The following is a 21,851-nucleotide window of genomic DNA, read 5'->3' as shown; positions in this document are numbered from 1 at the left end:
TTGTTATTATAACACAGCCATCTAACCACCACTATGCGGAAAAGGGAAAAGACCGTGCCCTGAACTAGGAGCTGAAAGAGTTACAGGAACTGTGGCCAGAGGAACTTAATAATCCCCAAATTGTTGTAGGAACTGCAAAAATCCCTCCGGTCGGAAAGCGGCTATTATATAAGTTTAGGCTAATAGCTTTTTAGTTCTGGGACTACATCCACACTCATTTTGTTTCAAAACGCATATCTTTCACTACGTTTACGCCTCGTGTCCACACTACTCAAGCATTTCCGAGCACCTAAAACGAAGACATTTGAATACGCCGCTAATCCGGTTTAAGTTTGAAAGCGTAAAAAAAAAAAACGTAGACGCCCATGTTAGTCTTAAATGTTAGGTAGGCTTACATACCTTTCAATAACAGTTCCACCTTATCGTCGGCCCAAGCAAATAAATCCCTTCTCTTACTTTTCTTAAGTATTTTCTGTATTATACTTATACATCCATGATTTTCAACTGCAGAGTAATGTCAGACAATGTCCTGCCAATGGTCATATGCGTTGTCAGACGCGTTATTATGGACGGTAGGGCTGGGAAAAAAATCGATTTGATTTAAAAATCGAGTTGGTAGGTCAAATCGATTCATATTTTCAAAAAAAATCGATTTTTTTTCAATCCAAATACAGGATAAATAATTTTGATGTTAAACAATCTTTGTTGCACACTGCACAGTGACTTTTCAGTTAGAGAAAGGCAATTTTGTTTATCTTGATGCACTTTAATTAAATACAATAAATATATATTTTTAAAATATATTTACAGTTCGCAGTTATTTTGTTTTAAATGGAAGGGAAATCGAATCGAATCGTAAATCGAGTTTTTTATAAAAAAAACGCAGATTGTTTTAGGGAAAGAAATCACCCAGCTCTAATGGACGGAGATAATTTCTGACACGGAGCCTAAATGATTGTGGTCAGAGATCGATTTTGTTTCAAAACGCCGTTTAAAACAGAACTATCTGTGTACCAATACATTATGCTTTTCAAACATTAGGCTACTTGACACAAAAAGCATTTCCATTGCTCACTCCGCATCAACCACCAGAAAAGTTATGTTTCTCTCTACAGTCTACTCTCAAGTGCAGAGCCCTCAAAACACTTTGTTCTGCTGCTGCTACTACTGTAGAATAATGACAGGGGCTTATATTGCAGTATAATTAGATCATATGCCATATATTTAACAGATTCTCCGAGGACACGTTCCCATGGTGTGTGTTTGTGTTTAACAGGTGGGGAAGAAGGTTCACACACACACACACACACACACACACACACACACACACACACACACACACACACACACACACACACACACACACACACACACACACACACAAGGTGACAGGATAGAAGAGCTGTTAACCCTAACCCCTAACCCTAATAAACAGATTAGAAACAGAGTCCGAGGTCTTAAGGTGAGAACCGGGACAGGTCCGGCTCCATGTAAAGGCAATGACCTTAGGCCCAGATTCCAAGTAAATGATACAAACGGAAGAAAAACGCTGATCACATCAAGACCAAACTTGTACTGACGGCCTTGCTCTGACACCCAACGCTTAGATAATCAAATCAACCAGTCGCCCATTAGCAAACAGATCCTACAGCCACAAGGGAGCGTGATGAATGCATGTGAGAAGCATTGTGGGATCACTTAAGACTCTCACAAGCCTTCTTGTGTTTACACTGTAAATTGTTAGCAATGATATAGCTTCATCAAGAGAGGATTTTGGTGCTTCAGTCTTATTTGTCTAGTGGTTACACCTCATATAGCCTAACATATGCTAGACATTTTTGCATTATTTTTTATATTTTTTATAATTAATCTTTTCTTCCCATTTCAATATGGATTCAATTTTAATTCTTGGCATTAAAATGAGCCTGTGTCACTTGTGTATAACAGCAACCACTGTGGACACAAGTGACAATTATGGGATAATGGTAAATGCTCAAATGTAGAGTGACAGTAGAACAAGTAGAGATCAAGTCATAGCATTAGTTACCCGACTAAGTAATGTCAGTTTCAAAGCTATAACACTTGCTAACACTACCGAGCATTAGCCACACCATAAGGTACTGGTACCGGACCAATTAAGACTGGAGCGGCAAAACCCACTGATGTTTTTACTAATAAATTACAATTTCCACTTGTGTAGGGTAGATTGTGTAATTACTTCTAAAGTCCCGCTTTAAGTTCTTCCTTTAGTTTTTTTCATACTGCGCTCTTTGTGATCATAATATAGGTAGACTCCCAATAAAATACTCCTTTCTAATTTCTAATGCCTCAAGTGTGGGGGATTGCTTTCAGTTCACTTTTAAATGGTTGCAAGTAAAAACAAACCATACTTTACATACATAAAATACAACTCATAGGCGCTGTGTTTCACGGCACAGAATTGAAGACATTCAACGCAAATCCACTCCTCTACAGCCACTGAGATACCTCAATGATAACTAGCAAGTTTACCATAAATATGCCTCAAAGTTTACGGACAAGTAACTGCACCACCTCTAAGCTGGAAAAAACCTGTATAAGACTGTGCCGGGTATCTATAGGCTTCAATAACAACACACAGACAGATGGCGAGACGACCACGTTGTTTCCATCTTCTCCAAGCACCACGCAGAGCTATTTATATGCCAGTGTACCACTTTATCCCTATTGAACCCCTTCCCCACTCACCTGTAACAGCAAGCAGCCACGTGAGAGACAGTGGCTTTCCCTTTTTCAGCTCAATGGGAATGCTGTTGTTGCTGCTGCTACAGCAACCGGTACACTCTGCTCTCACGGGGAGGAGGAGGAGGAGGAGGAAACTGGGATATACTACTGGCACCAAACCCTGATTCTGCACAGACACAGATTCTGTTCCAATGTGATGTGTAACCTCAGCTAATCTACCAATCAAAGGTCATACTGGCTCCGGGGGAGGTTAGGGGGGCTCTGGTTGGCTGATTGGGGCAAGACGGTCGATCTGATTGACTCAAAGGCTGAATGTTCACAACAATGAACTTATCCACAGACAAGATCAATGAGAGAGCGTAACAGCTGGGAGACCAAATTGTTGAGTTTGGGATTTTTCTGATTTGCTGTTACAAATACAATCAAATTAATTGCATTGTTTATACCACAATACTGCATTGTGCATCAACACGCCCTGTTTTATCTTACTCAACTGCATCATCCGTGTTACTGTAGTACCATGAATAGAAATGTGACTTCCCTAATTAAGTGCCTTGCAACACCGTAGGTTTAAGCAGTTGCTTGGTCCCGTCACCTTTCCCCCACTGACCTGGGACCCTGGTGTGGGCAGCTGACATGATTAGAGAAAGTGAGATAAAAGCTGATCAAAAGGAAAAACTGCATAATAGCGAGGAAGCTGTTCTGTTAATACAATTAATACAATTCTGTTAATTTATTGAGTTGTGGCATATGCTGTTGTTTCTTACATACTTTGTCTGTGTTTAGAGTCCATTAATTAGCCTATTTTGTTAGATCCTTAAAATGTCCCGAAATAAACTCAAAACGTTGTTTTTTTTAGGTTTTAAAAGGACGTTTTACAAATGACTACTTTGATTTATCTCTCCGGACTTTTATTTCATAAGTCCACATTTATTAATTTCAAGGGACTTTCAATTCATAATGTCACATTTATCTATTTCCCTCTATTTATTTCCATTTATTATATTCAAATGAAGGGGCGTGGCTACTTACAGGAGACCTATTATAGGGCTGGGCGATATGGACAAAATCAATCATTGTGCTAATAATGCGCCTCTCTTTCACTCTTCAGACCACTCCTGGAGCACCCAACCCAAATGCAGGACTTTTTCCCGTGCGGTATTAATAGCTTCAGCCTGCTATTAATAGTTAATAGTTTTGAGTACTTCTTCTATCACTGTCAATACCAACATCAACAACTCAAAACATTTTAGTCCAGTATTAGTTGATGAAAAGTCATTGCATTTTAGTCAACTTTTAGTCATTACTTTTAGTAAAAAATGTTTTCTCCCTGAATTTTCTCAGCTATTTCTTTTAATTTAGGCTTATTCCTGTCTCCCCATGTCCTATCAGAATATATTGAACATTTCATGTAATCTCGTCTCACCAAAACCAATAATTTAGTCAAATGTCAAAACTTATTTATTTCAGGTGACTTTTATTTCATAATGTCACATTTATTTATTTCCCTCTATTTATTTCGATTTCATAAATTCAAATGAAGGGGCGTGGCTACTTACAGACTCAGACTTAAGCAACTACCTAGTAGCCCGGCATCACAAGCATATCATTACCTGCCAGAGGAAGCAAAACATGAGCTTGGCAGATTAGTCTAGTCTGATCCCCATGGTCTGATCCCAAACCGCCCCGACTCTCTGCCGGATCAGCAAATTTAACGGCAGCAACAGAAAGTTTGCTGGGATTAGACCTTGGTGCTGGGTCTAAAGTTAGCTGTTGCCGTTTTCTTCAGGTAGCAGTGAGCTAGCAGCTAGTTAGCTGCTGTGCTAGTGTTTCTGTGAGCCAGCCCACTGTGAACCTTTGCGCTGGCTGAATTTGAGTTGCTAAAGCTGTGAGCTGAAGGTCTATCTCTAGGGGCTGGTATCCAACATTTTCACGGCGAAGTTGTCTAAGCGATGGCAAGAGACGGAGACAGGCAGGGAGAAAAGAGCACGGCCGTGCCTAGCTAGTTGTTTTAAAGGACAATTCTGGCACAAAATGAATCTAGGGGTTAATAACACATGGGTACCGAGTCGACCGTTCTCTGGGATATGTTTTCATGCTAATCGAATGTGACCAGTTTTAGCGCAAACCGCTAATTAGCTTGTAACGCTAGTAGTGGGGGCACTGGTAAAGTAAAAAGAAATCGCTATTTCTATACCACTAGCAAGGCTCAAAATAGCACCACACTTCCACGGTAGCGTAATGAGGGTCCCTACATGTAAACCAAAGCATTGAGAACTTTGTAAGTGAACAGACAGTTTATTAAAAAGTTTATAAAGACAGTACCATTCACGTATACAGGCAGGCGCCATCTTGGGAACACCGTGCAACCAGTAACCAGTAACATAGCTCAAGTACATTATGCTACTGTGGAAGTGTGGTGCTAATTTGAGCCTTGTTAGTGGTATAGAAATAGAGATTTATTTTTACTGTAATAGTGCCCCGACTACTAGCGTTACAAGCTAATTAGCGGTTTGCGCTGAAACTGGTCACATTCGATTAGCATGAAAACATACCCCAGAGAACGGTCGACTCAGTACCTATGTGTTATTAACCCATAGGTTAATTTTTCGCCGGAATTGTCTTTTAAGCGGTGGTTCTGCGTGGGCTCTACGCAGAGCTTACGCCATAGCCCACGTAAGTGGCCTGAGGTTTATACCTGTGTGCTGGTGTCTGCGGCGTTCTAGCGTATCTCTTTAAAGGACAATTCCGGCGCAAAACGAAGCTAGGGGTTAATAACAGATGTGTACCCACTCTGTCGTTCTCTGGGACATGTTTTCATGCTAAGCGAATGTGTTTGTAGCTTGAAACAAGCTAGCGCTGGACCGCTGATTAGCTTACAACACTAGTATTCGGGGCATAGGGAAAGAAAAAACAAATCGCTATTTATACCACTAAAAAGGCTCAAAATATCACCACACTTCAACGGTAGCATAATGAGGGTCCCTAAATTTTAACCGAAAGATTGAGAACATTGTAAGTGTACAGACAGTTTATTAAAAAGATAGTTAAGAAAGACAGTTGCTCCCAAGACGGCGGCTTTATAATCTACACATACCTACGTATGTGGATTTAACGCAGGACCATAAATTGGGCTTTCTGTGAAATAGCCACATACAGAGGGTGAATACAGGTGCAGTAGCCATAGGCAATATAAGAAAAATAAAGTGTTTTTTGAACATTAAAACATGTAAACATGTTTTAGTAGAAACACAAAATACAAGCATGAACCTGAATATAATATATAATAGGTCCCTTTAAGTAGCCACGCCCCTTCATTTGAATATAAGAAATGGAAATAAATAGAGGGAAATAAATAAATGTGACATTATGAACTGAAAGTCCCTTGAAATAAATAAATGTGGACTTATGACAAAAAAGTCCAGAGAGATAAATAAAAGTAGTGATCTGAAAAATGTCCTTTTAAAAAAAACAATATATGGACCTATACTGACTCATTTATATACTTATATTTCCATTTATTCACATATTCATATATATATATATATATATATATATATATATATATATATACCCTTGTTTATTTATTTCAGGACGTATTTAATAGGCATATATATTTAATTTATATTGAATAAAATGGGATTCCATAAAAGGAACTCTCTGAAATGACCTGGGATTGACCAAAGTCTCCCTCAGGAAGGATCTATCTAAACAGAGCCAAGAGGAGGAGCAGAAGTCTAGTTTCCTCTCAGACCACTTGAATTACAACATGCTGATACATTAGTTTTTGTCCAATGACGCCAAAATAAAGTGCCTACCAAGTACAATTTTGAGGTACTTATATTTTACTTTAGCTATTCTATTTTATGCTACTTTATACAAAACTTGCTCAGGTGTGCAGACTCAGTAACTCAGTAACCCCATTGTTTCCCAAATATGTTTTATATGAACACCCAACACATAGAGCTGCAAAGATTAATCGATTAATTGTCAACTCTCGAATTAATCGGCAACTATTTTGATAATCGATTAGTCGGTTTGAGTAATTTTTTAAGACAAAAGTTTAAAAAAAATTGATTCCAGCTTCTTAAATGTGAATATTTTCTAGTTTCATCTCTCCTCTGTGACAGTAAACTGACATTTGAGGATGTCATCTTGGGCTTTTGGGAAACACGATTCACATTTTACACCATTTTCTGACATTTTAGAGACCAAACAACTAATCGATTAATCGAGAAAAAACAAATCAACAGATTAATCTATGAAAATAATCGTTAGTTGCAGCCCTACCAACACAGATCTTATATTTGGATTGTTGCTAAAATAACTGCAAGTAAAATACTGCATAATCGGTGTGTCCAGATCATTTATCAGTAGTAGATGCATGACTCTCTGCATGCCTGTGGTTTTTGTGAAGCACTTGATCCGCTTTATTGTAGCGGATAGTCCACCTACGCTTATCCCGCCTGGGCGCACCGGCGTGCATAACAGAGCGCCACCAGAGAAAGATAAGGAGAGTAGAGCTCTACTATGGAGGAGGGGGGGGGGATGCATACCAAGAAACCAATGAAAGTTGGGTGGGTTCATGGATCTCAGCCAATCAGAGACAAGTCACCTTTCACCTCAAAACCTGCAGCGTGCCACTCATGGTGCCACTAGATCCCTGTAGTCATATTTTAGTGTTCACCTGCCTAAAGTATGCAATGCATAACACTGTTTCTACAGAATGTCATCGTTATTAAATCTTTACTACATACTATACACATAAACAAACGCACACACAAGCCAGCCACCCGAAGGCAGGTCTATGCAAAACCGGTCGTTATCTATATCTTATATATCTATATATCGCTACCGTTGGACTTTGAACTTAACCATCTTCAGTGCTCCATTTAACTTGATTGGACATTGGACACTGTAGGCAGACTAGTGTAACCCTTGGACACCAAAACGTCCACTATTCATTCTCCCCCTCTGCCAACGTTTATCCCAGCGTAGCCTTAGAACCGTTACAAAGGGAAATAAATGTAAAACTCCATTTAAGTGTTTGAAAAGCGAAAAAAAGGGACTCGTACAGAATCATTTAAATTGGTCTTAAGTCTCTTTGACGTAACGTCATAGCCGTTCCACTATTAGCGAACTAACTACAACCATACAACTGGTTAACGGAGCAGACTCCGTAATGTAACATTAACGTAGTGAAAGAAGACTGGGGGTACGGGTAATTACTGTGCGCAGTATTTAACATTTTTGATTTATTTCAACGCCGAATTAAAAGAAAATGCAACGGACAAAACAATTAAGAAAATGCCGTAGGTTTTTCTGTCACGCGTAACGTTATTCATGTTTTCCCCCTAACAAGAAGACACATTTTTAACCGACTATCTTTCAATACCACTGCATGTAATTCATGTGCTACATCTGTACGTTTTTGCTAAGCATGTGGTATAACAACTAAATAAACTATTATTTTGGGTCAATATTATTAAACCAACTAACTAGCTTGTTTGAAATATTTGCCACCATCCATGCTTCCCACCTGTTAGCAGCAGATGTCCCCGTCTTCTTGTTGCTGACCACGCGCTCAATTGTAGTATTAAAAACTATAACTTCCGGAGAAAGGTTTCAAAATAAAACCTGTTATATTTACACAACTTTCTTATGAGTAAAATATTTTTTTCTTTTAAACAGATAAACATTAAAATAGTCTAAGTGCATAAAAATTTTTATAATGAAGATTTTTAAGTAACCTAATGAAGAACCTTAGTCTTCGCAGATTGTCTTTTGATGTTTTTCTTTTTTTTCACACTCTATTTTGAAGGCAAAGCGCTCGATTTCCGGTCGTAATATAAGCGCAGGGCACGAAAGAAGGTGATGATAGTGCAATGTTGTGAGTGGCTTGGCTTTGTTCCGCTCTCAATTGATCAGACACTGATTGCCTCATTGTGGTCTAAATTTAATTATAGCTCAAGCTGAAAATGTTACATGAATTTCACCTATCCCTTAATGTATGACTGCATGACATTATACAATTTATGTTGTACAATCAGCAAATTTAGGACACAATTTTGAACTGGTCTGCACTTTCACCGGCTATATCTCACACAAGCCTTGTCAGAGTCTAGTCAGTGTGGTTATAACTTGCACAAAGTGCAGTATATATGATATATATAATATATTTAAAATGTTTCCTCACTGCTGTCACACTAAATGCGTGCTCTTGGGGGAATTGTTGGGTCTCTGTAAATAATAGTTTGGTCTAGACCTACTCTAACCAAAGAGGTTATAACGCCTACAGTGTCCCGAGATAACGTCTGTTATGATTTGACACTATAAATAAAAATTAAAGTCAATGAGGTGTTTCATGTTTTCCTCTTGAGAGTCGGTCTCTGATTTGGGAGTTGCTGAGTTGCTAGTAATAGCTAACCTGGAGTGTCCTGGGCTGCGCACACTCCTTCATAATTTGAAAAGTGCATGAATCGCTTGGCGGCACATTTAACTTCTGCTTTTTCAGTGTAAAGATTAATACCCACATCTGCTGGATGACAGCCGTAGCAGCTGTTTCCCTGACTGCTGATATGAATTGTGGATAGGGCTGGGAATTGTTCCAAAAAAAATTGTACCGATAGAAATATTGTGACTTCGATACCGGTTCCTGAACGATACCAATTTAATAAAATCAATTTTAAAATATAGAAATTAAAACATTATGACACAAATCTTTATTTTTTATTTTTCAGCTCCTACTATGTGAGTTTTTCTTGCGTGTCTCTATGACGTGTAACGTAAGACAGCCAATCAGCAGCATTATTAGATCTTGGTAGAAGGATGCTGCATGCTTATTGGCCCACTGACGCTGATGAGATTTGCTCCTGGGTATTGAAATTTGGTATTGAATGACGAGGCATTTTTTTGTCACGCGATACTTAGGGGGCAGTTTGTTCGGTGCCTAAAACAACATTAATGGACAAAAAGGGGACATGTAAACCCTTTAATCTTAATTGTTAAACGACATAAGTAATAAGAACACACATAACTTTGAAATGATTAATGAATAATCATTCATATGCAAATAAACACTCAATTACTCTTTGCATTTATTTCCCCCATATGTACATTTTCATAATTACATTGTCTAACAGCAGTACAGTGAATTAAGACTGACACAAATCCAAAAACGTCGTAGAAAAATAAAAATAAACTGCACCATAGCAAGTTTAATATATATATATATATATATATATATATATACACACACATACACAAATCAGAGTTCTTGTGAATCAGCATTTGTACAACCATAGACAGAACAAACAAAGTAACCGTAAAGTTATGTTGCTAATTTATAATGGAATGAGATAGATGTGCTGATAAATACCAGTATGAACTTAACACATTTAAAACCTTTAAAACTAAAAAAATTAAACTGCGAAGGAATAATTTTTCAAATACTTCATGTATTTGACAGCTGCTTCGAAAATGTCCTTAAAACGCATCTCGCAGATCAAGCCACGTGTAAGTCATTCATCACATTCCTCTGGAACTTTAATTACCGATACATTTGCTCTGTTGTTAACCTCATTTTATTTGGAAGTGGACAATACGTCTTTAACACCAGTGGAAGAAGAGGTTTGGTACAGTTTAGTCTGCTTACTAGGAATGTCTTTTGATAGAAACGTTTCACCTCAACGTACTTGGAGAACTGCTATATAATGACACCAATAACACAATATCGTATTACCAATTGAAGTAGTTCTAAATTCAAAAGGTGGGTGACCTATCTATGCATTAATACTATCAACCCAATGCCTATAATTGCTGATGTTTATAATACCTGATACAAATTAAAATCATTAACATATTATATATCTCCCTTTCCATATGCACACCACCTTTTAGAATCACTGGTCGGTAAAGAAAGTCTATTGGTAAAATTGCTGCCACGAGGCGAGAAAGTAATATCTGAAAGAACTGTAAAGCAGTACCAGAGTTACTTTTTTGTGTGCATTAATGTCCCTCGTTCTTGAAGAAGCACGCTGTGACAAATACCGGTATCACATATATCAGACTAGATTTAATTGCTGCATTTGTTTTTCTCTCACCTGGTTTTTATTAGTTGTTTTTTTTCTCACTTCTCACACATTTGTGAGTCCTTTGGTCTTCCTGTTGCTTTTCTGAGTTAGTGTACAGTCTGTACTTGGCTCTTAAAAGAGCAAAGCGCTCTATTAGGAGATGTCTTGGGGGCGGGGGTGGGGGTGGGGGGGTGGGGGTCAGCTGGGGCAGAAGGAGCAGTGGATCCCCTGTGTCAGGTCAGTGACGGCTCCCTCTCTCACTAGGCTTAGCAGGAGTTCCGTCTCTCTGTCCACGTTGTGGGAAGTCTGCTTCAGCATGGCGTTTATGTGCAGGTGGTCATAGTAGTGCAGTGGCGCCCCCTGCCGGGACAGGTTGTAGCTGAAGCCCGCCAGGCTCACCTCGTCACACAGCAGACTGGCTAAATTCAGTGCAGAGATACCCATGGTAGGCACATTCTGATAAATAAAAAAAAGAAAAGAAGAAAAAAAACAAAAACATTATTGTTGTCATTTTGTTTATTCGGTATTTCTTTCCCATTCTTCACTCATCTGTTGCTGAACAGAAAACTTTCTCTTTTCTTTCTGAAATCGTATATGTGTTTTATTACATTCCTGTATTTTCTAAGGGAACTGCTTTTGTACTTCTAATTATAATAGAATAAAATCACAGCAATCACTGGGGCCAGGTTAGCTCAGGTGGTAGAGCGGGCGCGCGTATGAAGAGGTTCATTCCTCAGAAGGTCCAGGGTTCGAGTCTGACCTGTGACACTTTCCTGCATGTATTCCCCCCCGCCCTCCTCTTTCATATCTCAGATGGAAATGCCCAAAAATAAATCTTAAAAAATTCTTCTGTCTGTGGTACAATCCGAAAGAGACTCGAGCCAATAACACGAAAGCTGATTGGCTGCAATATAAGTTGCATGTTGGTCTCATTTGTCGTAACACAGTGGAATTATATTTGGACTAGCGAAAGAAAGAACTACAACGCCACGGAATAATAAAAAAAAAAGAGCATTAGAGATAGCGTTGCATGAACATAGGAAAGTTAAGACCGGTTTAAAATAATGTAAGATCTAGAACACAATAGTTGAGTGAATTTAAGACTTTTTAAGGCCTAAAATGTTAAAACTGGTCAAATTTAGAAAAAGGTGATACAACCACAATGTACAAAGGCCATTGTATACATATGGGGTGGATCAACTAAAAAACCGCAAGTCATTCCCGCTGAGCATGGTTTTTTGCCAAACCTCAAGTGACAAATAGATTGAAGATTGATCTTAATGTCATTCTTTTCATCCAATAATGAGCTCGGCCTTCAAATCTTCAACATGAATACAGAAGCTGTGAAGCAGGGAAGGGAATGTAACTCATATGAGTTTATTATTATAATGAGGACTACAAATGGTTATGCTGGTTTTGATTAGGGTCATAATTGCAAGATCCAAAACCAAACAGAGGGAACAAACTGTAGCAGCTTGGACGGTTTTAGAATTAAGAAGGGTGCCATTCAGAGTCACAAACAATAATGATGAAATAGATAGAAAAAAAGCTTTGTCGAACCATCAAAAACAACTGAGCAAATAATACTGTATATACGTCACCAAAAACCAGCACCGCGAATACAAATAGACACACACTTAAATCCGATTTCAATATGTGTATCAATCAAGCAAAGCAAAGCAATATTGTTATGTATTCTCTTTAATACATGTTTTTTAATTGTTTTTAACTGCTCTTTACTGTTGTAGAGCACAAAGTGTAAAGTGTGTTGAATTGCCTTGTTGCTGAAATGTGCTATATAAATAAAGCTGGCTTGCCGAAAGCTTAGTTCGATCAATTTTCGAAATTGTGACATCCTTACCCTTCTAGACACAGAATGTAGTCTGTAGTTATTTATTTTGAATTCAAATCATAAAAAAAAACTACAATACATTAAGAAATTCAAAAATGGGGTTTAAATTATGACTCTTGAATATATCCAACTATTAACAGGTGCATAGTGATATCAAAGCTATAGTGCGTAGTTTCTGACAAAAACACTGCTGTTGCGTCCACATGACACAAGCCTTCCGGTCATCACGCACCGCCCCCAATCCTCCACCACACAGTTGCTAGTAACCAAGGACGACACGGAGGATTAAAAAATACATGATGGACTCTTCAGAAGAGGTAATTATCTTTACTTGAGTTTCTGCGCGTGAAAGTCGCCGGACAACACCATTTTCTAAACACAGCCATACTGAAAAATTTGCTTAATTAGCTTTGTATCAACTCATTTGGCAATGGCTTTGAATGTAACAGACATTCATTATTATAAAAAAGTTAGGCACTAAAGCTTTAATACAGTCTTAATACAGCTATTTAAATTAGCTGGATACATGGTGAAACATAATTTGCTCTTAACAGTCTATCACTGTGTGTATTTCGTCTATAGCAATCCCCACCAATCGGTCCCACAACGTCCCAGTTAGAGAGTAAATGCCGTAAAACATATTCTTTGTAAATCTTTACAATCATTCACTTAAAAAAGCCAAGCAGGCCTGCCTTGTTACACGATCCAAGTGTTCTTCAAAACATGCTATTTTCAGTGTGTAGCTTGCTAGTTCGAAGTTTGTTGTTGTTTCCTGAAGCGAACAGAGTTAGACAATGGCAGCACACAGAGAGAGCGGAAGGCAATGCACATCCGGCGCACATTCATCCAGAACAGTGGTAATGTAGGACGTAGTCTGGATTGACAACGGTTCATTTACCAGGACATCTGGTCCCTCACTTTCCGCGTTCTTTATGTTTTTTATTCTTTATTTTTATTTAACCTTTATTTAACCAGGAAAAGTCCCATTGAGTTACAATAACTCTTCTTCCAGGGAGTCCTGGCCAAGACAGGTGGAAACAAGTTTCAAAATACATAAAAGACAGGACAATGGTTACATACTACACCACAAATCTCTATACATACACTACAGATACTAGAACACAAACAAGACATTACACTTAGCGCCGTCCAAGACAATTGTGATTGGTTTAAAGAAATAAATCCAGGAGTATATGCTCTTGTTGCCAGACCTTCTGCCGCAGCGCTGTGGAGATAGGCCTGGCAATGCAAGACTATGTAGGACACAACATTTTGATGGGTTTTAAATTAGGATGCCACAAATGTGTCCAAATAATTTTCCAACATATGATAATATGCAAGTGGGAACGACTGTATTTTATAAAGTTTGCATTAGGTTGATTCTATAGTCACTTTATCATCACTATTAGAACAGACAATAGAACAGATTTATTCCCTAGTATTGGAAGAGTCTATTACCTGGTCGCTTCCCCACAGGCGTTGTCTGGGTGGAGGGTATTCCAGCAGGTCCAACGCAGTCTCTTTGATGATTTCTGGGTTTAGAAGTCTGAACCTGTGGGGCTCAAGAGGGATTTGATCTGGAACCTTCTGCCAGAAGAAGAACCAGTCCCACAGAGGCTGCAACACAAAACACAGATGTGTCCTGACTCTGATCTTAAACAGTGCAAGCTTTTAGAAAAGAAGAAGAGAAAAAGAAAGAAAAAAAGAAAGAAAAAAGTATACTTATGTATTTTAAAAGGTCCTGATAAAAATTTCAACAGGGACAGCAATGCCACATAAGAGCCACTAGATAGCAGAAGGGTACTTTGCAATAAGGGTCTGAGCTCCTCAGAATTTACGAGGTGCACTTAGTGCACATGATTGCACCATGGAGTTCCATCAGAGCCCACACGCTTTACCTTTGTAATTTGTTGACATGACTCACTTAAGGCAAAGCAGAGTTTCTCAACCTCAAGAATGCAAAGAACGGACTTATTGTCTAGAAGAGAAAGTTCTTGCTGGTTGTTCTTGGCAAGAATGAACTTGCATGGCCACGAGCACACAAAGCGCTGTTGACAGTTTGAGATGATGTATTCTTGCTGGTATTGCGCATCACCCCCAGCACAGAGGCCGCTGCAGTGCTCCAAAATAACAGCCAGAAATAAAAACACAACACTACTTTATAAACCATTTAAACGAGCACCGAACAAAAAAAATTCATACCACTACTGCAATATCATTGCAGGGTTTCCCGCAGCACTTTGCAGCTAAGGCGGCCACCTAAGCAACACACGCCTGCCACCTTAACTACGTTGTCAAACCACATTCCAAACCATACAACTGACGACCCCGCAGGTTGAGCCGGTGGAGACAGGCTCTGACATAAACGCCACGGGCTGCTGTGGACTTGTCAGTCTCGCAAGCGGTTTTAGGAAAGTGGCTGCATGTGTCCGAAAATGCACAGAACATTAACCGGTACAAGCTTACACCTGTCCGCGGACACGGAGTGCGTAAAATGTGTCAGAGGCTCCCGGACAGGTGAACTGAGACTCCGTTTCCTGCTTGTCGGTCAATGGTTAATGATTGGTTAACATTTCATTTCATTGTTCTATCTTTTGGAAGGCTGGCTGCCAAAAATCGCCACTTACTAGCCAATTAATTAGCCTGAGGTAAACGATAGCTATCAGAACAGAAGTGACGTGGTGGCTGGCGTCTGGTGTGTGCGCCAGTGTTTGTGTGTGTGCGTCTGTCGGCCTGCCCCCCGCGAACCTCCGACATGCAGAGAGGAGAGCAACAGAAGAAAGTAGCTACACCTTCGCCAAAATGAAGACTGACAAACAGAACTATTTTGGTACAAACATTTACTCGGCATGTGGGAGATAGCCACATAGATATATAGATATCATTTATTAATTACAGCAAACCCCACCCTACCACCTTAACTAACACATTTTCTGCGGGAAACCCTTGTTATGAATGCGGTCATACGTTTTCTTTAGTCTGCTGTGTGTGCGTGTGTGCCCTGGGTTTTTTTTTCTCTTGTTTTCAATTTCACATGCAAATACATATGTGCCATAGCCGGGAGATAATTGTTGGAGAGATTTCATGCCCAAACTCGTGACTGGCTGCAGCTGGGGAAACCACCTGATATAAGGAGCCAAGATGGCGGCTGTCTGCTGGCAGCAGGCGTTCCTCATCCTCCTCATCTCCCAACCGGCCACACTTCCGCTTTTGTTCAACCTTGTTTTAGATTAGGTACCGTTTCTTTTGAATAGTAAGAACTGTGATAATCCTGTTTTCTCCTGTTTAATTAGTTAGGGAGGTAAGTCTTTTTGTCATTTTGTTTGTTAGGTCAATTTCTTATCTCCTAGACAGGATCGTTTGTTATTTTGGTGGTAGGCCACCCTGAAGTCTTGTATAATTTACCTATATCTATATGTTATCTATATATTTTCTATTTAATGTAAAACAAATAAGTTTTCTGACATTCAAACAAATAATTGTTTGTGGCTACTTGGGAGAAGGGGAAGATGGGGCCTTTTCATGTTGTGTCCTAGGCGCCCCTAGACTATCCCTACGAATATTAGTGTAATTTTAGTCGGTTTAAACTTAAAAAAAAAGAAACATGCCTCTCTGAATGGATACGCACTGGAGTGTCCTACAGGTGTCCCTATTAGTGTTATGTGGAATTATCAGTTTTATATTGTTATGGCCAACCCCTGGCAACAAATGGAAATTGGCATTGGAAATTCTAAACTTTAGTGTCTTCCCTTAGAGCTAATCACATATGCCATAGGATGTTACCAGTTTATGTACAACTTTATCAATCTACCATACAAACTGAAAGTCAATTTCTAAAGTGTATTTATGTAAGAAGAGCAAATACACCAATATGAACAAAATATTAAATCTAATGTCGAAGTCTCTTAGGACACCTATCTTGTTTGGGTCGGACTTTTCAGTTTGATCCAAATCATAACATGTGTGAAACCTTCCCCAGACTACGGTCTGGACCAAACTGCCGAAATTTGGTCCGACAAAAAGTCTCTGTCTGGATCAAGCTGAACCATGGCCCGGTTTGTTTCTAGTTTTAAGGCATTTTTTGGGTGGGAGAGCAGCAGTCAGCTGGAAAAACTCAGACACCACAGAGAGAATACGAGAGGACGGGGAAGCCCGTCTACAAACCAATCAATCACAACTGTCTGGAGACGCGGCTCACGTATGTGATGACGACAGGATGTAGTTTTGTCATGTATAGTTCTATAGTGCGCTTGCATAACTGCAGTGTGAAAGCAAAACTGACCGGATCAAATGCAAAAACATGATCCTTGGTCCGGCCCTTGGTTCAGACTTTCAAGTGTGAAAGCCCCCTTAAAGAGAGACGTGTATCTCTCTGGCCTGTCAGACGCTGTTCTCTCCCTCACCTCTTCCCTCGCCGCTGCTCTCTGAGCACAACTATCAGCCGCTTGTGGAGCTTCTTCTCTCCCAAAAAAACTGATAACCACAGGTTCTCGTTAATCTTATAACCGACATCTACGTTGTGTTATTTATCCAAAGGATCCGTCAACGAGCAGGCAGCTGACAGCGGGGTCTGGGAGTGTGCGAGTAAAGAGTAAAGCCGATGCCTTTAGGGCAGACTGGTGAAGGAGGTGAATGTTTGCTCTTTCCAGTTAACCCAAGTGGATTCAGTGGTTCCTCCTAAATTGTTCTTGTTTTTCACATTTTTCTAAACAGATTTCAAATTATATTGTTGAATATCATGATTTTATGAGTGTTAAGGTTTTTTGTTTTGCCTGGTATTTTGTTTCGTTTGTAGTTTCCTGTATTTATCCTGTTTGGTTAATTCTGGACTGTGTATATTAATGTTCCCTGTGTATTTCTGTGTTCCCTGTTTGGTTTCCTGTTTTTGTTCGTTATTCTGAATTGTATATGTTTTGGCTTATTCCTGTTTTCTCTGTTCTCCCTTGTGTTGTGTCAAGTTCCTGTGTTTAGTTGATTTCATGTTTTCTGTCTTTTCCCGTGTTTCTTGTGTCCGTGCCCTTGTGTTGCTTCCCTGTGCCTTGTGTTCCTGCGTGTGTCAGTTTACTCTGCCTGTGTCTAGCCCATCGGTTTGTGCATTCCCTGTGAGTTTTCTAGTTGTTGTACTGCCGCTTTTTGTTCTCATTAAATCCCTGAGTCGCCTCCATCTCCTGCCTGCCTGCCTCCCTCTGCGTTTGGGTCCACATTCCCTGCTTCCTCAGGACAATGAGATTGTTAAACTAATTTGAATTCCTAATATTTAGTAATAGTATATTACTAAATATGTAATTAGTAATATGAATAGTAATTCAATGCAACTTACAAATGCAAAACAATAGCTTTTTATACATTTATATATTTTAGTTTACTCAATGTAAACTTTTAATTGTATTTCTTTTGCATTTGTTTTTCTCATCTTACTATTATTGAACTGTACTGTCCTTGATACTTTGAGAGAGAGTGAGAGAGAGAGACGGACGAAAAAAACGAAACCGAAGAAATCAATAACCTGCAAATAGCAACATAGAGATACAGACATCAAAAAAAGAAGACTGCAACTGCAATAAAAATATCCATCTTACCACCAAAAAAGGGAAGATCTCCAGCACATCTAAGCCTGAAAGACAGCAAGGAGCAAACCAACCGACCCTGCTAGCCTGACATAAACCTGGAGGAGAGGCTGGAAAATAAAGAAATAAGGAAAAGGAAGCAACCTAAGACATAGACACTACAGTGTGTCTATATAAAGTAAATCTGATTGAAGAGGGGAGATTTGTTGGCCTTGACACCAGAAACTTGGCTAGCTTAGCTAGCTTAGCCATCTTGACAGTTGGAATCAGTTAGAATCAGTTGGAGTCAGTTGGGATCAATTTCAAAAATCATTGTCCCATCAAAGAGTGCTACCATGGAGACGGAATTAAAAAGCAAAAGATGCAGCAGAGAGGTAGAATACCCTGCTAACTGTAGCAGCGCTAAAGCTAAGAAGAAACACAAAGAGGCAACACTCCTGTCCAACACAGAACAACTGTTTGCCGATTATATTTTTTGCAACAGCAAAAAGATTAAAAAAATAATGTCCTCTTTCATACAAATGACATTAATAAATGGACGCAGGCCATCTGTAACAGTTACTCACACATTGCCAAAGAAGGCATTGGTTGCGGAGGCCGCTTAACTGTGTGTCAGGACCAAACCCTTAACACCGACAACCCTTTACTCACTGTTACTTATTACACTAAAAAAGGTACAGTGCTTGTACAAGGAAATGAGGCAAGCCTCATCTCCTTTGAGGAACTCTTCCCCAAGCTGAAAGCAGAGGCTGAAAGAGACCGACCTAGTACCTGCATCACTATGGGAAGAGACACAGGATCAGGTCAGGAAGAGGACGGTGGCACCATGATCCCAGAGATCACAGACCCAGACCTGAAGCTCAAAACCAGTCCATCTGGCCCTGTCCCTCCAACACTTTGGTCTTAAGACCACAGAACCTGATTTCTTTAATAACGTAAATGATGTTGATATTTTAATTCTGTTAGAAACGGGGTGTCGATCTGATACAATCACCCAATGTCCCTCAGGCTACAGTGAAATTACAGTTCCTTCACTTAAACTGAGCACAGTACACCGTGGCAGAGACTCTGGAGGAATATTAATCTGGCTTAAAGCTGATCTCACCAATCACATCAGCACGGTCAAACAAAACAAAAACCACATTTGGTTGAAAATTAATAAAGACGTGGGCATTTGTGATGTAGATTTATATCTGTGTGCAATATACACCCCTCCATCAGAGTCCCCATACCATGACGAAGACTTCTACAGCTCTCTACAGACAGAGATTTGTCAGTTTCAAGCCCAAGGCAAAATACTTTTGTGTGGGGACTTCAACGCACGAACAGGCTCAGAATCTGACTGTATAGACCACACAGGAGACAAGCACGTTTTTAAACAGTCACTTTTGACCCCCATAACCACAGTCATGAGGAACAACCCTGACAAAACAATAAATAGAAATGGGAAAGAGTTAGTGCATCTCTGTAGAGCCTCAGGCCTAAATGGGAGGTTCAGAGGAGACAGTCTGGGACGCTTTACCTACTGTTCAGGTCTTGGTAAAAGTGTAGTTGACTATGCCATCTCAGACATGGACCCCTCCTCATTCAGTGCTTTCACTGTACGAGCACAAACCCCCCTCTCAGATCACAGCCAAATAAATATGTACTTGAAAAAAAACAGAGATACTACTAAGAAACAGCCAAGTAAACTGTACAATCTAAATCAGGCATACAAATGGGCTCCAAATAGTAATGAACAATTTATACTGACTTTGAACTCAAATGAAATAAAACATGCAATAAACAAATTCAACATAGTCCACTATCAAAATACATCTGAAGGCGTTAACAAAGCAACAAAAGACATTACCCATATCTTCCAAAATGCTGCATTAAATGCCAAACTTGGGAAAACAAAAGGAAAACACCTTAACAGTGAACAAAAAACCTCTGACAAAAAATGGTTTGACGGTGAATGTAAAGATATGAGGAAACATTTAAGACAGCTATCAAACCAAAAACACAGAAACCAACATGACCCAACACTACAACATGAATACTTTGAAACTCTGAAACAATATAAACAGACTATACGACTAAAGAAATTCCACCATAACAATCAAACGCAGTAGACCAGGGTCAGTTCTGGGACATGTTGAACAGTTTAGAAACCACAAAGCCACAACAATTGGCAATACAAGATGGAGACATCTGGGAAAAATACTTCAGTGACCTTTACAAAAGTATCCCACCTGAAGACCTGAACATAAACCAAATTGATATTAAATCAAAATTAGACAATCTTCAATTAATTAGACAATTAGCCATCAAAACTAACCAAAATCCATTAGATTATCAAATTACACAAAAAGATTTAACAGACAAACTGAAATCTCTTAAATCAAGAAAAGCTTGTGGCACAGATTGCATAAAAAATGAAATGCTGAAAAACAGTACCCCAGAGTTACAAATTGCAATTGTTAAACTGTTCAACATGGTGCTGACATCTGGCTGCTTTCCTGATGTCTGGAACCAGGGGCTGATCACCCCAATCCACAAAAATGGAAATAAATCAGACCCTAATAACTACAGAGGGATCTGTGTCAACAGCAACCTTGGGAAAATATTCTGTAGTATCCTAAATTCAAGGATACTAACCTTTATTCAAGAAAAAAATATACTTAGTAAATGCCAAATTGGCTTTCTTCCAAGTTACAGAACCTCTGATCATATATACACCTTACATACTTTAATTGACAAACATGTCCACCAAAAAAAGGGAGGGAAAATATTTGCTTGTTTCATCGACTTTAAAAAAGCCTTTGACTCCATTTGGCATGAAGGACTTTTCTTCAAAATCCTTCAAAGTGGAATAGGTGGCAAGGTATATGACCTTATCAAATGTATGTACAAGCACAATCAATGTGCTGTGAAAATTAATAATCAACGAACAGAATATTTTACCCAAGGACGCGGTGTGAAGCAAGGATGCTGTATAAGTCCTGCATTATTCAACCTGTACATAAATTAACTTGCAGACCAGTTGGACTGATCAGCAGCTCCAGGCCTCACACTCTTAGACACAGAGATTAAATACCTGCTTTATGCAGATGACCTTATTTTGTTGTCTCCAACCAGAGATGGTCTCCAACATAACCTGTCCATCCTGGAACAATACTGCCATAACTGGGCATTGGAGGTCAATTTCAAGAAAACTCAAATTATGATCTTTCAAAAAAAAGCCAGATGTCAGAAGCCAGAAACCAAATACCATTTTACTTTGAATAACACCCAAATTAAACACACAAAATTATACCTACCTTGGTCTGACCATATCTGCATCAGGGAATTTCAATAAAGCCATACATTCACTTAAAGAAAAAGCATGCAGGGCAATGTATGCTTTAAAAACCAAGCTGTTCAGCATTAACATCCCAATTAGAATCTGGACTAAAATATTTGATAGTGTAATTGTACCGATAGCACTTTATGGAAGTGAAGTTTGGGGCCCACCCAGTAGATTGGCGCATGACTCCTGGGACAAGCACCCGATAGAGACCCTACACACAGAATTCTGTAGAAGAATTCTAAACGTTCAGAGGAAAACCCCAAATAACGCCTGTCGAGCAGAACTGGGACGTTTCCCATTACTGC

At 39.3% G+C, this 21,851-nt stretch overlaps 2 protein-coding genes across 7 annotated transcripts in view; both read right to left on the bottom strand.

Annotated features, from left to right (window-relative positions):
* LOC120567168 (long-chain-fatty-acid--CoA ligase 1-like) overlaps window positions 1-8,320 on the bottom strand; it is a 30,069-nt gene extending 21,749 nt beyond the window's left edge. For all 4 annotated transcript variants that reach the window (XM_039814031.1, XM_039814034.1, XM_039814033.1 and 1 more), the window contains exon 1: window positions 8,264-8,320. The gene's annotated coding sequence lies outside the window, so the exon portion shown is untranslated. The remainder of the gene's footprint in view (window positions 1-8,263) is intronic.
* Window positions 8,321-9,797: 1,477 nt separating this feature from the next.
* Window positions 9,798-21,851, bottom strand: part of st3gal5 (ST3 beta-galactoside alpha-2,3-sialyltransferase 5) — a 44,846-nt gene continuing 32,792 nt past the window's right edge. For 2 of the 3 annotated variants that reach the window (XM_039813688.1, XM_039813686.1), the window contains 3 exons: window positions 14,107-14,265; window positions 11,000-11,252; window positions 9,798-10,396 (listed from right to left, as the gene is read on the bottom strand). In XM_039813688.1, the coding sequence (XP_039669622.1) occupies window positions 10,308-10,396; window positions 11,000-11,252; window positions 14,107-14,265 (501 nt within the window). In that variant the 3' untranslated portion in view covers window positions 9,798-10,307. Of the gene's footprint in view, window positions 10,397-10,994; window positions 11,253-14,106; window positions 14,266-21,851 lie in introns of those variants that run through there. The other variant, XM_039813687.1, reaches the window with a different exon arrangement.

Source organism: Perca fluviatilis, chromosome 10 (assembly GCF_010015445.1).
Source record: "Perca fluviatilis chromosome 10, GENO_Pfluv_1.0, whole genome shotgun sequence".
NCBI classification, from domain to species: Eukaryota; Metazoa; Chordata; class Actinopteri; order Perciformes; family Percidae; genus Perca; species Perca fluviatilis.
Note: the sequence above shows the minus strand (reverse complement) of the source record. Positions and strands in the feature narration are given on the sequence as shown.